The sequence below is a fragment of the Felis catus genome, chromosome B4, assembly GCF_018350175.1.
Source record: "Felis catus isolate Fca126 chromosome B4, F.catus_Fca126_mat1.0, whole genome shotgun sequence".
Taxonomy (NCBI): domain Eukaryota; kingdom Metazoa; phylum Chordata; class Mammalia; order Carnivora; family Felidae; genus Felis; species Felis catus.
This window is the reverse complement of record NC_058374.1, coordinates 141,789,320-141,804,783: the sequence shown is the minus strand read 5'-3', so window position 1 is coordinate 141,804,783 and position 15,464 is coordinate 141,789,320. Positions and strand designations below refer to the sequence as shown.

Here is a 15,464-nt window from a genome sequence, read left to right as displayed (position 1 = left end):
CACCCACTCGGTCCAGGACCCAGGGCCACTGTGTGGGGGCCGAGTTCTGCTGCTAGGGAATCCATGGCCCTGGGGGTGGAGGCAGCTTCATCAGGGCCTAGCTTGGTGCCCAGTCACCCTCAGGGGTGGCCTTGGGGCTGGTACAGCCCAAGAGAAAGACACCTCCCCCATCCCCACCCAAGCAGCCCTCAGACAGAAGGTGGCCATCTGGAGGTGTGACGTGAGGAGGGCAGTAGTTCACTAAGGGGAGCTGGTCTTGGCCATTTGTGTGGCCCCCAGAAGGCTGTCCGGAGAGCAGACAGAGTCAGAATGGCTGGAGGATGGGTGGCTGAGATTTGTTTGTTCCCTGATCAGATGAGAGTGGATGGGAGGGAATCTGGGAGGGAGATGCTGAGGAGTGGGGGGCTCCTTATGCTTGGGGGGTGGGGGCTCTGGGAAGTTTGCTCCAGATGCCTGCCCACCCCCTTCCCTGCACCCTGGCCTCTGTCCGGGGCATGATGGGTGCCACTGTGATCACTCCTCCTTCCCCACACGAATGTGAGTCCCACCGGGACCAGAGCCCTCCCTGTACCAGGTGACTGTCAGGTGGGGTGTGTGGGATCGGGGTGTAGGTGTCACATAATCCAAGAACATTCCACAGTGGTCTGGGACGGTGGTGAGTCAGATTCCCAGCCAGAGGGGCTGGTGGTGTGGAGGGCCCTGACAGGTGGTAGGTAGCACCTGTAAGGTGGGAGATGAGCAGGTGTGGACACAGGCACAGGAAGGACCCACTGGTGGTATCAGGTGAGTTGTGAGGAGAGCCTCCAGGTTCTCTCTGGGTCACATAGTGGATAGCTGTTGGACTAAGCTTCCCAACACCCAGGAGATCCACACCTGGGGTCCTGTGCCTGCCTGATTTCACACGGAGGCTGTCTCAAGAGAGGAGGTCAGAAGTCACCAAAGCAGGGGCCACAGGGCGAGGTAAGCGCAGGACCACAGCTGCTTAGGAGGAATGGAGGCACTGATGAGTACACAGACCCACATCCAGGCCCTCAGTGACCAGGGAGGCCCTGCTGGCTGCCCCTGCTGCCTGGCTGGTGAGGACCAGGTGGCCCTTGGGTCGGCTGTAGGCAGAGCCTGTTTTACAAAGAAAAAAGCTCTCAACTTGCATAAGTTCTGAGACGCTACTGCCAACACGGGGTGGGGGCGGAGGCAGCAGTGATCCCCCTGCTGCCGGTCAGGCTAGGGCTCCGGGGCCTGCGGCTGAACACCACACAGGTTTGTCAGTAAGAATAATAACACAGCTTTTATTGGGAGTTGGGGGTCTCGGGTGCCCTGTCAGATTATCAGAACATTAAAAATGGACTCAACATAAAATAATCCTGCAGACCCCTCCAGGACAGCATGGCCTGGCCCTGCCCTCCCCGACAGGTGCACTCCCCCCCCCCCCCCACCTGGCATCGCCGAAGCCAGTCTCTGCACCCCCTGTGCCCCTATCCTGCACGCCCATGGCCAGCCCCTGCCAGGTGCCCCAACTGCCCACCAGGCCGTGAGGGTCTTATTTTAAGGCAGTCAAATTTTGCAGCCTGGCTCAAGGCCGGCTCCCAGGGCCACTGGGCAGCTAAGACCCTGTCTGGCCAGTCCAGCTCCAGACCCACATTTGTCCCCAGAGCCAGGGAGACCCTTCGTTGTGGCTGGACACAAAAGTGCAAACACGTGGCTCTTTCCTGCGTTTGTTAAAAAAAAATAATCAGTAAAAACTGAGGCTTAGAGCCTGTGACGTCCATGCCCGTCGTGGCCCTCAGTCCTCACGGTGTCTTGGGGCTCTGGCCCCTGGCTCCCGCCGGCAGAGCGCACATCTGAGGCCTTATTGCTGTGCGCGGAGCTGGACTCGCTGGACTCGAGGCCCACGTGGGGTCAGGCAGGAGAGACGCAAGCTGGGCTGTCCAACTGGTTCCAACCGCCAGCTTTACCAATGCAGCATTTATTTTAAAATTAAATTAAATTAAATTAAAAAAGACAAATTGCATCACCAGGTAGTTTTCTCGATTAAGGGCGCGCCACGGCTGGGCAGCAGCAGCATCACACGGGGCCGTTCAAGGTGGCTCCCGCAGGTGGTGGTGCGTCCATCTTCCTGCAGGAAGACGAGCGGGGGGTTAGAGCCCTTGGTCCCAAGGGTCCCGTCCCGTCCCCTTCCCCCAGCCTGACCGGCTCACCTGTCTTTTGTCGCTGTCCCCAGGATGGCTGCTGTGCAAGTGGATGGGGCTGCAGTGGTGACGGCCGCTACGGGCCCTGTTGGAACCACCCCGCTCAACACAGGAGCAACTGGCAGGGCAGCTGGGGCGGGACTCGCCTTGCCCGGCGCCGTGGTGGCCGCCACAGCAGCCTCAGGGGGGACAGCCACAGCTGGGGTGAAGGTTGCTTCTGCAGGTGCAGGGGAGGTGGGGTCTGACAGCGTGCTGGCGGTGCACTCAGCCCTGTACGGCAGACACGGGCTCCAGTTACCTGGGCTCTGGGTTCCAGTGTGGTTCTGCGCCCCCCCCACCACCCAAGTTCCACAAACACCAGAGATCACCTGCCTGTCCACCGAGACCTCAGACCTTCCAGGTAGTGCTTGCCCTGAGCTGGTCTCTCTCCAGACAGCTCCCCACCCCCACCCCCCACCCTGGTATGCAACATGCTCCCCTCAATACTTCCAGTGACCCTCACTAACTCTGCACCACACCCAGCCCACTTAAGAGAGCCCATGGGGGGGCGCCTGGGTGGCTCAGTCGGCTGAGCGTCTGACTTCGGCTCAGGTCATGATCTCGCAGTTTGTGAGTTCGAGCCCCACGTCGGGCTCTGTGCGGACAGCTCAGAGTCTGGAGCCTACTTCAGATTCTGTGTCTCTGCCTCTCCTACCCCTCCCCTGCTCACTCTCTGTGTCTGTCTCTCAATAATAAATAAATGTTAAAAAAATTTTTAAAAAGGCAGCCCATGGGCCATGTGCCCAGAAATGGTCCCTCCTGTAACTGGAAAGGTCGAGAACCAGTGGCCTCAGGACACCAGCCCCAGTGCCGGGCTCTGGTCTTCACAGCCCTTCTTGCTGCAGCCCAGGAGAGCGAGCCCATGGCTCCTCCATTCAGCCCACACCTGCCCAGTGCTTGCTTCAATTACATATAAGGTCAGCTCCAACCGTACAAGGACCCCTGGGAGCCAGTGAGGGTGGCGGAGCCACGGGCAGCATAAGAAACACCCTACATTAAAGCCTGGTGACCAGGTGTTGGCCTAGGTGGGCACAGCCTGAGGGCTCACCCACAGGTGGGCTGGGACCAGAGTCATGCAGGCAGCTCCGGAAATGGCCCACTTGCTTTCAGAACATAATTTGCTTCTCAGAGCAAAGCTGGTTTTTAGTCAGGGAAGTTAGGAAAAGAGGAAGAGGCTTTGACACTTGCAATGATTCTGCACTTTGAGAAGGAATTAAACCCATTCAAGAACCATGTATGCCTTTAACCCAAGGATCACCACTCAGGGGCCTGGGGCCCTGCCTCCTTGCATGCTCACGAGCATGCTGTGAGCCAGAGCTGGACCCCCACCAATGGGATGGACTGAGCCCCAAACCTGCGGGACCACCAGGGCTGGGGCAGCGGGCTGGGGGGTAGGGGGAAGGAGACTCCACGGCTGTTCCCACTGTCACACATCTGGTCCTTGTCCTCTCCTGCTGGGGGACTGCCCCCCCCCCCTCGCCCCTGTAAGCTTCAGCTCCACCATCACCTTCTCTCTCAAGTGCCCCACTGGCCCCCAGTTCCCTATTTTCATAGCTCCTTATGCAGCTTGCCTCCCCACCGTGCCCAGCCAGGAGGGATCTGTCCATCCTATGACAGATCCCAAAGGCCTGGGCCTTCCTGTGGGTGAAGGAGGGATGCGTGCAGGGGAGCTTGCAGGGAAGATGCCCCCAGTCAGGACTCCTGTGACCCAAGGACGTCCTCAGAGACCCTCCCTCCTGCTGTCTGAGAGGCCACGGCCCCTCCCCACCATCTGGGGCAGCCCCATCCCCAAGTCCCCAAGGCGGGACATTCAGTCCCTGTGCTCTCCCTGTGTGAAGAAGGCATCCCTGACCCCGAGCTTCCACTTAGACGAACAGGCATCCCTACCCCCCCACCCCCCAAAAGTCAGCATCCTCAGGGTTACAGGGCCAGCAGGGCATTAGGTGAGCAGAGTTCTGGGGACCTAGGGACCCTGCACACCTGGGGACTGACGCAGGCAGCAGGGGGGTCTCCCGGCTGGGACCCATGCTGACAGTCTCCAAGGCACCTGCCATCTTCTGCTCGTCCTCAGTGTTGTCGGAAACCACTGGGGGGGCCTTCCTGGTGACACACGCGTTCCAGGCACATGGGGAAGCTGGGCCTACTACAGGACAGGGAGCTGAGGACGGAGGGGCCGCAGGGCGCGGCCTCAGGGTCCTTAAGCCCACACGTGCATCTGTGTATTTACAGGAACTGTACAAAGGGGCTCTCCTCTCCCAGGCCATGAGGGCCCCCACTTAGCCCTGTGACTTCCAACTCCCTCTCGGTGTGGCTCTGATACCCTGTGGAGCTTCCAAGCCTGTCTGATGAGGGGTTCAGGGTCAAGGACCCTGAACAGGCCCCAGAACGGCCACTGAGGTGGCACAATGCACTCAGGTGACCTGCATGGAGAAAGCGAGGCCTGGGGAGACTGGCCTGGGTTGGGAAGGCCCTCACTGTCCGCCAGAGGCCCTGGCAGCACAGATGGGTGCAGGCCAGTGACATGCACACCCCGAGGGCTACCCGCCCTATGCCTGGGCCCTCTGGGAGATGTGCAAACCCCAGTATCACCAGGGGGACAGGGAGCCACAGCGGGGTCTTGGCTACATCCTCCCACTGCCTGTGCTCAGAGCCCCTCCTACTCACGGGTCCTCTCTGGGCCCTGGGTCAGGCTATCCTGGGCACCGCCGTGGCCCGTGTCCACCGGGGAGCTGCACCTGGGCCCCGACTCGGAGCTGTGGAAGGCAAGGCTGAGCCCCGGCCAGGGAGATGCCACCCCCAGAGGCAGATGGGATGACCTCCTGGCCCGCCCCACCTCACCAGCAGAAAGGCTGGAAGTCGGTGAACTTGGCCCAGCCTTTTTCCTCCAAAGCCGAAGGGCTGGGGGTGCTGGATGCCCACACACCGGAACCCACATCCACCGCCACTCCTGGAACCGGCACTGGCGAGTTCACCGTCTCCTCAAATACTGCCCACGAGGCGCCTGCTGGGGGGAGACACAGCCGTCCAGGCAGCCCTGACCCACAGGTGAGCCCCACCTGCCTTCACAGCCCTGGGGCAAGAAGTGCCGCAGGGCATGCCTTCCCCAACAGGACCAGTGGACACTGGCTGGCCACCAGCCATGGCAATGTGGCAGAGTGACCTCGACAGGGGGCAGGGGGGCAGCCAAGATCTGGGCCAAAGCATCTGCTACCAATCCTGCATTGGCACAGCCGGGGGTTGTGGGGACACTGCTGCCTTCTGGAGCATCACCTGCAAGCTTGGGCACAGAGTCTGCAGACAACAGACAGCAGGCCCACGGCAGAACACCCCCCACCACCACCACCACGCACAGGCCAGGGCCTGTGTCCCTGCCCAAGTCCCCTGCCCAGCCTGAACCCTGTGTCCCCAGCATCTACCTTCTGAGCCACCCTCCAAGCGAGGACCTTCTTTCTGGGCTGAGGCCAGAGGGGCACCTGCCAGAGCCACATCCTTGTCTGCTTCCAAGCCCTCCTTCCTGTCCTGGCCTCCACGCTCCAGGCCATTCTTTGAGCAGCTCTCTGAGGTGTGAGGGCCCCCAAACCTGGGGAAAGACACATGGTCAGAGCAGCCACCAGCCAGCACCAACATGGGGTGCCCCAGAGTATCCCCTCTTGTGCACCCAGAACATCATGGCTGGCATGGGCCTGGGAGTGCACACACAGCCTTCTGGGACCTCTCTGCCTTAGGAGGCTGGAGGAGGACAGGTGGGCCTCACACCTGGCTCTAGCCGTCACTCGGGCAGTGCAGTGCGTCTCCTTGTCCTCCCAGATGTCATCCTCCTCATCATCGTCAAAAGGCTGGATGTGGTCACTGCAGCAGGCCTCAAACAGAGCTGCGCTGGGCTGCAGGCAACATCACCCACATAGTGGCAATGGCTCCGGGAGGGGCTGAGCCAGACAGGGGGGCCATGGGATGGGGGGCTGGGCTCCCGGAGGGGCTGAGTCAGACAGGGGGATCCCAGGATGGGGGGCTTGGCTCCACGAAGCAGCCCTGTGTCCCCATACTGCCCACCCACCAGTGTCCCCATCCGCTTCTAATGAGCATGGAGCTGTGGACTCACACTGTCCTCGTCAGCATCGATGCTGAAGTTTATCTCAGCAATCCTGTCGAAGGGAGCACTGCAGCAATAAGGGACATGGTCAGCATGGGGCCACCTGGGGCTTGTCCTGCAACCATCCATGCCCTGATGCCCCAGGGACATCCACCTGTCCCCTTGAGTGTAAGTAAATGGGGGCCTCGGACAAAGGGGGCAGCTCTCCGTCCTGCCTCCCTCCTCACACTCACTCGTTTTCCACCCAGGCCCCTCTGTCCCTGGTCTGCACGGTGACAATCTGCCTCCCCAGAGGGTGGTGCAGCCCAGCCCCTCCTGCAGGCCTGGAACCTGGTCACACTGGGCAGAACCCAGCTCCTTTCCAAGAGGGACAAGGTGGTGGGAGACGGTGAAGGCTCGAATGTGGGATGTGGTGACAGGAGGGAAGCACCCAGGTGACAGGATCCCAGGTGGGGTGGACATGGTTTAGGGGCCAGAGAGCATGATGGGAGCTCACTTGACGCTGTCATCCTGGTCTGCAAACTCCTCGTCATTGAAGCCAAACTGATCCACGAAGGTGGCTGTCATCTGCTGGACCTGGTACTCGGAGAAAGCCTGGCGGGGAGGGGGGCGCAAGGCGACCTCAGACGGAGCTGCTCCCAGAAAAGCTCACTCTGCTGCTTCACAGGGTCCTCCCAACCGGATGACATGCACGCAGGGTCGCGTCCAAAGAGCCTCGTTTACTTTAAGGTCATCCACCGGGTCCCCAAGGGTCTCATCGATGTGGCTCTGGGGGTTCCCCCCTCATTAAGGGGCGAGGGCGCTGCACGTCTGGCCCCTCCCCTGCTTGAGCCTGGTGTGTGGGGACAAGCACACTCCCCTGGGCTGTTTCCCGCAGCAGCCTGGCAACGCCCTGGAGACTGAGCGCTGCCAAGGGCGGGAAGGGCTGCCTGAGCTTGTGCGGAGCGGCCACACGCACCTGCTGCAGGGACAGCTCATTAGGGAAAACGCCCTCCATGTCCTCATCCTCACTCGAGGGGTGAAGGTGGTGGGTGCTTACCTGAAACAGCCAGAGTGGGTGGACGTGAGCCCCCGGGGCTGCTGCCCCCTCGCCCCTCCCCTTGGTGTAGGGCACACCAGGCCTCGGGAATCAGGAGCCCTCGAGAACACACTAGGGCTCCTGAGGGGACAGGGAAGGGTCAAGGGGCCAGGCCAGCTCTGCTGAGGCTTTAGGGGGCCACTGGGGCCCGAGGCAGGACAGGTCGGTGTTCAGGACACAGAGGCAGAGACCACTGCACGCATTCAGGGCCGTGTGGACGTACGGACGTACGGACGGACACACACACACACACACACACACACACACACGCACACACACACACACACACCACGCCCCCCCCCCCCCCCACCGGACAGGAAGGCATGGCCGCGGCACCAACGGATGCCGTGCCACGGGAACAGCTGAGCCCCTCACCAGGTCCACAGCGTTCCTGCGGTTCGTCTCCGCCAGTGTCTCCTCCACGAAGTTCTCCCAGCGCCCACGGCAGTCCGCAGGGAGCCCTGCAAGGGAGCACCATTACTTAGCCCTGGGACAGCGCCACTGTGCTCAGGCATGGAGGGCCCAGAGGGGACGCCTGAGGGCCACCGGAAGGGAGGCCTAGGCGGCCAGGGGTCCTGCAGGACCTCGAGGGCGCTCACAGGGAAGGGCCTGAGTTCAGCGGGCATCTTGGCACACAAGCCGACCTCAGGAGCCCCCAGGTACGAAGTGAGCATGGGGACCACTGCTGTGCGGATCTCCTCCCTCTGCTGTGCGGATACCATGGCAGCTGTATCTCCCTCTCCGCCCATCCCCCCAACCCCTCAGTGCAGCCCACAGGCCTATGGGGGCCTGTTTTTTGGAAAGGTCAGAGCCCCAGAGTGAGTCACAGTCCAGAGCAAGTGAAGACCACGGCAGAAAGCTCCTCGCTCACCTCACACACCCCAAACTGCACCCTTCCTAGGGAGCCTCCCTGGGTCCACACACCCTTGCCACAGGTGCCTGACCTCAGCCTGTTGGCCACCGACCAAGTACACTCCCCTGCTTCCATTCTGGAGGGCCACCCAGAGCTTCCTGGACTCACCCCTGGTGCTGTGCCATAGGGACCACAGCAGAGACTCCCTGAAGGGACAACCAGGCAGCCAGTGTGGCAGGCCCACCGGTCTAAACCGGCGGGGACCACACCTGCCACACAGCTGACCTAACGCTGGCAGCACAGCTTCCTCTGCTGCACGATGGGGGAGGAACCCTAGCACCCCCCTATGCTCCAGGATCACGGCACCGGTGGGGGTCCTGCCAGATGGAGCTCACTCCTTTGTGCAAACACCATCCACTGCGCCCAAGCATCCCACGTGGGGCTGAGAAGACGGTCCTGGTCACGAAACTGGTGTGAACACCGCCCCCAGGGCCTTGAGGGATCCTGTCCTCTGCCCACCTTCAGCTCCCTGGACTCACTAGTGCACTCCATCCACCTGTCCAGCCCTGACCTCCCAGTGTCTCTCAGCACGCTGTTCAGGCTGGTCTGGGCATCGTCCTCCCCAGGGGAGCCACACGGGCCCTTCTGACCTGCCCACCTTCCTGTCTGAAGCAAGACTCCTTTGGGCCCTTCCCGGCTCTTCTCAGGAAGCCTGGTGGCCAGGAGTTGCAGACCACGGCCAGGATGTGAGAGGGCGTGGGTGGTGGGACCCCAGGTCGGGGCAGGGATGGCCCTGGAGTCCGAGGCAGGAGAAGCCCAGGATGGCGGATGTCTCAGGCTGAGGGCAGAGGGGAGGACTGACCAGAGGAGGGGCTGCCTCTGCTCAGGTCCCAAAACCTGTTCTTCAAGAAGAGAGGCCACCTTCCCCAGCTCCCCAGACTTGTGCTAGAAAGGTCTGCAAAGCTGCCTGAGTTCAGAGACAAGCTGGACTGTGGAGCGGGAGGGCAGTGTTCGGGCAGGACTCGGGTGGTCCCTGAGCAGCAGACACAGGAGAGAACTTGTTGACACCTGAGCTGCTGAGTGCAGGCACCTGACAGGGCTGCTGGGCACAAGGATGCCCTCCACAGAGGTGTGTTCAACAGAACTGACACCTGGGACCCAGGCCCACCTTGAGAGAAGATCCCATGTGGGAAAGCAAGCAGACTGTCCTGTACCAATGCAGTTACCGCCTGCTGAGCGGGGCCAGAGGGCAGGAGACGAGCAGGAGACGGGGGCAGGGGGCTGAGGGCAGAGGCAGGGGGGCAAGAGGCAGGGAGCAGAGTGCAGAGGCAGGGGGCAAGGGGCAGAGGCAGGGGGTAGGAGGCAGAGGGCAGAGGCAGGGGGCTGAGGGCAGAGGCAGGGGGAAGGAGGCAGAGGGCAGGGGCAGGTGGCAGGAGGCAGAGTCAGGGGGCAGAGGATGGAGGCAGGAGGCAGGAGGCAGAGGGCAGGGAAAGGGGGCAGAAGCAGGGGGCAGGAGAGAGGGGGCAGAGGCAGGGGACAGAGGCTAGAGGCAGGGGGGGAGGCAGAGGGCAAGGGGCAGAGGGCAGGAGGCAGGGTGCAGGAGGCAGAAGGCATAGGCAGGGGGCAGAGGGCAGGGGGCAAAGAGCAGAGGCAGGGGGTAGAGGGCAGGAGGCAGAGGCAGGGGGCAGAGAGCAAAAGCAGGGGGCAGGAGGCAGAGAGCAGAGGCAGGGGGCAGGAGGCAGAGAGCAGAGGCAGGGGGCAGAGGGCAAGGGGCAGAGGGCAGGAGGCAGAAGGCATAGGCAGGGGGCAGAGAGCAGAGGGCAGGAGACAGATGGCAGAGGCAGGAGGCAGGAGGCAGGAGACAGAGAGCAGAAGCAGGGGGCAGGAGGCAGTGGAAGGGGGCAGGGGACAGAGGCAGGAGATGCGGCAGAGGCAGGGGGCTGAGGGAAGGGGCCGGGGGCAGACCCAGAACGGGGCTCCTGCTGCCAGGAGGGCAACAAGGGCAGGACGGGCTCACCTCGGATGACTTCGCTGATGTGGGTCTGCATGGGGCCCCTCTCCAGGTTCTGTACCACCGCATTGGCAATCCGGGTAAGGTGGCCCATGTTGCCTCTCCTCATGCCACCCGCTGCCCTGAAAGTGAAGGGCAGCATCAGGGGACCACTAGGTTTTCTTCACTGTGTCCATCAGGGCCCTGGCCTCGCCCCTGCTCCCAGCCCTCCCTGTCCCTCCCGCTCCCCTCACCCCGCGAATCCCACCTGCAGGACACTTATTTTTCCAGAGCACCTGCTACAGGCCAGCCAATCACTCCAATCTCACTACAAGGAGTGCTAACGAGGCAGACACCGCTCCTACCCCCAACGTAGAGACCAGAAACCGAGGCAGCCATGGGGCCTGCATACCAGCAGGGCCTGGTGGGCCTCTGCCCACCCTGCAGGGCTGGTCCGATGCTGCACCCCTCAGCCCACACGCAGACACCTCTGCCCTGTCCTGGCTCCCAGAGGCCCTTCCAGCTCCACCCAGAGCCGGCTGACCCGAAGGAACACCCAGTGGGGCAGAAGAGGTTCAGAGACCCCAGTACAGTGCATTCCTGCCACGGGTGCTGACCAGCGGTGGGTGGCAGGGGAGGGCAGGGGGAGTCAAGAACGGACACGGGACTGGGACCCAGAGCCAGGCAGGGGCTGCTCCACATGGGCAGTGGCTGGGAGCTGGCCTGTCGCTGCCTGGCTCCCCGGGTCTGCAAACTGCCTCCCTTGCTGAGTTCTACACACTCTAAGGCCTGAGTCCTGGCTTCCGTCCCCTTCCCACCCCACGCTGCCAAGCACACACAGCTTCACGTTCAACCTCTCCTCCGTCACATGCGTGACCCAACACAAGGGCAAATCTTTAAAGCCCCTTGTGCTAGGAAGGCGTTAAATGCTCAGAGGGGACAAAGTCACTTTCGACCATGTTCTCTGTCCTAAAAGCCTGACGGTGCCCAGAAGAGGAAGCAAAGGTGGGCTCCTGAGTCAGTGAGCCCAGCCTGGCAGAGGAAGGGGTCAGGAGGGAACCTGGAGGGACAGGCCCGCGGGGAGGCCTGTGTGCAGCCTGCTGTGAGTCCCAGCCTCTGTGGCATCGTGGGCCCCTCATTGAAAGGAGTGAGCCACCCACCGCGACAGGCACCGTGTGCACAAGTGCACAAGAGGGACAAGAGCAAGCTGCCCATGGGGCTTCAGTGGTATCACGTGGGCCAGACCCAAGGAAGGACAGATGACCCCGTCCCACATGTTGCACGTATTCTGCAGAGGACACAACCTGGTGGGGTAACAGCAGGATGCGAGCCATGAGGTGGGTGAGATCAGAGCCCCCCAGAAGCAGCAGTGGGCAGGGTGGAGCGACGGCAGGGTGTGGGCAGGGCTGTGGGCAGGGGCAGCCCACACAGGGACCTGGATGGTCGAGACTTAGGCAGTGGGAAGACCATCTGTGTGTTTCAAAAAGATCCCAGCTGCTCAGGGCGCGAGAGGCCGGTGGGGCAGGAGAGAAAGCAGGAAGTAGCCCAGATGCACTGCTGAGGGTTCAGGGCTCAGCAGGAGAAGCAGCTGGTGGCAGGGATGGGGAGACGGGAGGACTGAGGACACACTGTGAGTGGAAGGCTGGGGTCCCTGCTGACAGACAGGCCGGGTGGGGCAAGGAGAAGAGTGGCTCTGCCTGTCTCTCCCGGGCACCCTAGGCCTGCCCCTCCCTGGCCAGCACTTCCAGGTTTTCCCCACCGGAGCCGCACACCAGGCCCTCGGGTACCCCCTGCATCTCCCGTGGGTCCTTACTGTGCGTGATCATTGGCTTCCCAGGCCTCCAGGATCCGCTGGACCAGGCAGCACTTCTGGAACAGCTAAGGGGACAGGTGACCCCAGTCAGGGTCTGCAGGGCTGCACGCCGCCCTCTACCTGACCCTGGACCGTGTGGGTTAGGCTGGCAGCAAGCAGGAACATCAGCGCAACGTCCCCAATGCCTCCCTACAGTCCAAACAGGAGCAAAGGTGCTGCCCGGGCCCCATAGGGCCACCCAGCTCCGCTCCTTCCCCTTGGCCGCCTCCCACCTTCTCTGTCCAGAAGCAAGGATCGGGCCCAAGTGCCTCCTCTGGCCTCTGGGCCTGGACGCCATTTCCTGTGCCTCTGCATGTGTTCTCGGACCCACCTCACACCCCACTCCATACAGGGCCTCCTCATCTGGGTGAGGGTCCCTCACTCACTGGTGTCAAAGCACCTGCCCCCAGCTGTGTACCCCCTGGGCTGCTGTCCAGCTCAGGCCTGAACGACGCAGGCCTCTCTGGTCAGACACTTGTGTCCCTCCTGTCTGAGCCTCACAGCCAGCCTGAGGGTCAGAATCGTCCCCCCCCCAACCCCCACAGCCCCCAGCCTCCCCAGGGAAGCACGAACCAGTGGGTTCCCTGACTCAAGAAGAAGAGACCGTGCCCACCTCCTCATGGCGTCCACCCACCCGCACGCCTGTTTCCTCTCCTCCTCAACAAACACTTGTTAATATCGCCCTCATCAGCTGTTTAGGGCAGAGGAGACACAGACACGGACACCAGGGAAGAGCTACGGGCAGTCCCAGAGGGGAGACTCCTGTGAGACACTCATGGGCCAGCATGGAAGTGCCAAGAAAAAGGCAAGACTTTCCTTTCACAGGGTCCACAACCCCAGAATGTTTTCCCCTGAGACTTCGACACATTCTCTTTCCTGCACACTTTCCTTCATGGCCTTGTCATGACGGCAGCAGACCCTGGGGCTGCATCCAGATGCTCTGGCCCCCTCTGGTGAGCGTGGCCCACCGCAGGGCCCGGCCCTCGGCTCCCTGGCAAGCAGGGACACTTTCTCCGTGACTCTTTGTCTCACAGTGGAGGGAGGGCAGCGCACCCACGTCATGGGAGGCTTAGGGGGCAGCCACAGTGCGGATATCCACACAGGGTGGGGCTCAGCTCGCAGTGACAGGAAGGGCACACAGCAACACACAGGACGCTGGCTGGACTTACATGGGTCACCATTGTGTTCTCAGGGCGGCTGGCAGCAGGCTGGGGGGCCTCTGGGTCCCCGCTTCCGGGCAGAAGCTCCACCCTGCCCTCCAGTCCACTGGCTTCTGCCCTGTCCTCACGGGCAGCATGGGAGAGAATAGCGGCTATGCATAGTTCCACTTGGAAGTGCAGGAAGTTATTCCAGGTGTACTTAAAAAACAGGTCCTGAGTAAACAGAGGACAGAGGAAAGTCCTTGGACGGGTTTTCTCCCGGCAGCAGGACCACAGAGGCGAGGGGATCGCTGTTGTGGTAGTGCACCATTCCCATACGCTGTCCCCTGACCATGTGGGTGGCCAGGCGGGTGCTGACGGTACCTCCTTGAGGTGGTCTCTCTGTTTGGAACCTTGACAAAGGGCCACCCGCCCTTCTGTCTCATCAATCTCTGCTCTCATCTGAACACACCCTGTGCTGGGCTTATCTTTTTGTCCTTAACTTAGAAGTTTAACTCATTAATTTTTAGCCTTTTTTCTTTCCCAAGTGTACTTCTCCTGTGGTATCCACTTTAAGTACATGATACACATTTTGCTATGTAAATGTTTATTATTCCGCCTTTACGATTTTGTCTTGACCCATGAGTTACTGGAAGTACATTAAATTCTCAAACACCCAGGGACTCTGTTCAGGAAGGGATGTGAAATCGAGAGGTGGACACTCCCGGAGGGAACCCAGTGAGGCCCAAACCCCAGCCAAGCCTAGAGGATGGCTGTGTCCTTCCCCTGGACCAGGGTGGGGACAGCAGTCTGCCTGTGACTCTCTGGTCCCGTAGGCCAGGGAGGAGGCACTGGCAAGGAGAGTGACAATGTGCCTGCCACATCGGTGAGGACGTTGCCGGTAAAATGGGGCAGCTACCACGGTAACCTGCTGCCTCCTCAAACAGACGCGTAGAATTACTGTATGACCCGCCAATCCCACTTCTTGGTACACACTCAGAAGAGATACGGGCACACCCATGTTCACAGCAGCGTATTCAAAACAGCCCAAAACTGGAAGTAACCCAAGTGTCTATCAACTAATGGCTCTGGACAAACACAATGTGGTCACTTCACATAATGGAATATTAGTCAGCTTTAAAAAGGACGGAAATCCTGCCACGTGCCACCACATGGATGAACCTTGAGGACGCATTGCTGAGTGAAATAAGCCAGACACAAAAGGCTAAATCCTGCATGGTTCCACTTCTGTAAGGTCCCTACAAGAGTCAGACTCAAAGAGACAGAAGGTATAGGGTGGTTGGGTGGCTCAGTTGGTTGTGTCCGACTTCAGCTCAGGTCATGATCCCACGGTTTGTGAGTTCGAGCCCCGTGTCGGGCTCTGTCCTGACAGCTCAAAACCTGGAACCTGCTTCGGATTCTGTGTCTCCTTCTCTCTCTGCCCCTCCCCCACTTGTGCTCTGTGTCTCTCTCTGTGTCTCTCAAAAATAAATAAATGTAAAAAATATTAAAAAAAAAAAAAAGAGAAGGTAGATGGTGGTGGCTGGGGCTGGGGGAGGGGGAGGGGCAGGGGATAGACTCCTTACTGGTCAAAGTTTCTGTTTCAGAAGATGAGAAAGTTCCAGAAACAGAGAGTGGTAATGGTTATATAACATTGGGAATGTACTTAAATCTACTGAATTATACACTTACAAATTATAAAAATGATAAATTTTATGTTATATATATCTTACCACAATAAAATAAAAGCAAAAAAGGGGGGTGGGAGACACTTTTTTTAAGAGAGGAAAAGGAAAGGAGGTCTTTCAAAAACGAAGCCCTGATCCGTATCTGGGACTTCAGCACAGCAATGCCCAGCTGACTCCCAAACCCTGTAAGAAACTGAGATATAGTCAGTACTTCAGGCCTAGTTCCAAGGCTGCCCCCTTCTGGGATGAGAAATTTTTTAAATGTTTATTTTTGAGAGAGAGACAGAGACAGAGCAGGAGCAGGGGAGGGACAGAGAGAGAGGGAGACACAGAATCCAAAGCAGGAAGGATCCAGGCTCTGAGCTGTCAGCACAGAGCTTAACACGGGGCTTGAACTCCGGACTGCGGGATCATGACCTGAGCCAAAGTCTGATGCTTAACTGACTGAGCCTCCCAGGCGCCCCTGGGATAAGAATTTAAATTAGAAAAGATTTCAGTTCTCTGGGAGTAGAGGCCCTAAGGCAAGGCAGAAGGGAAGAGGGAGACCGA

At 60.3% G+C, this 15,464-nt stretch overlaps 1 protein-coding gene across 7 annotated transcripts in view; it reads right to left on the bottom strand.

Annotated features, from left to right (window-relative positions):
• Window positions 1–1,258: 1,258 nt before the first annotated feature.
• Window positions 1,259–15,464, bottom strand: part of PPP6R2 (protein phosphatase 6 regulatory subunit 2) — an 84,386-nt gene continuing 70,180 nt past the window's right edge. For 2 of the 7 annotated variants that reach the window (XM_023257665.2, XM_023257670.2), the window contains 14 exons: window positions 13,258–13,461; window positions 12,050–12,114; window positions 10,264–10,379; window positions 7,769–7,854; window positions 7,274–7,354; window positions 6,812–6,909; window positions 6,325–6,382; window positions 5,982–6,106; window positions 5,642–5,805; window positions 5,064–5,229; window positions 4,890–4,978; window positions 4,206–4,368; window positions 2,196–2,456; window positions 1,259–2,113 (listed from right to left, as the gene is read on the bottom strand). In XM_023257665.2, coding sequence (XP_023113433.1) covers window positions 2,062–2,113; window positions 2,196–2,456; window positions 4,206–4,368; window positions 4,890–4,978; window positions 5,064–5,229; window positions 5,642–5,805; window positions 5,982–6,106; window positions 6,325–6,382; window positions 6,812–6,909; window positions 7,274–7,354; window positions 7,769–7,854; window positions 10,264–10,379; window positions 12,050–12,114; window positions 13,258–13,461 — 1,728 coding nt within the window. In that variant the 3' untranslated portion in view covers window positions 1,259–2,061. The remainder of the gene's footprint in view (window positions 2,114–2,195; window positions 2,457–4,205; window positions 4,369–4,889; window positions 4,979–5,063; window positions 5,230–5,641; window positions 5,806–5,981; window positions 6,107–6,324; window positions 6,383–6,811; window positions 6,910–7,273; window positions 7,355–7,768; window positions 7,855–10,263; window positions 10,380–12,049; window positions 12,115–13,257; window positions 13,462–15,464) is intronic. The other 5 variants (XM_023257666.2, XM_023257667.2, XM_023257668.2 and 2 more) reach the window with 5 other exon arrangements.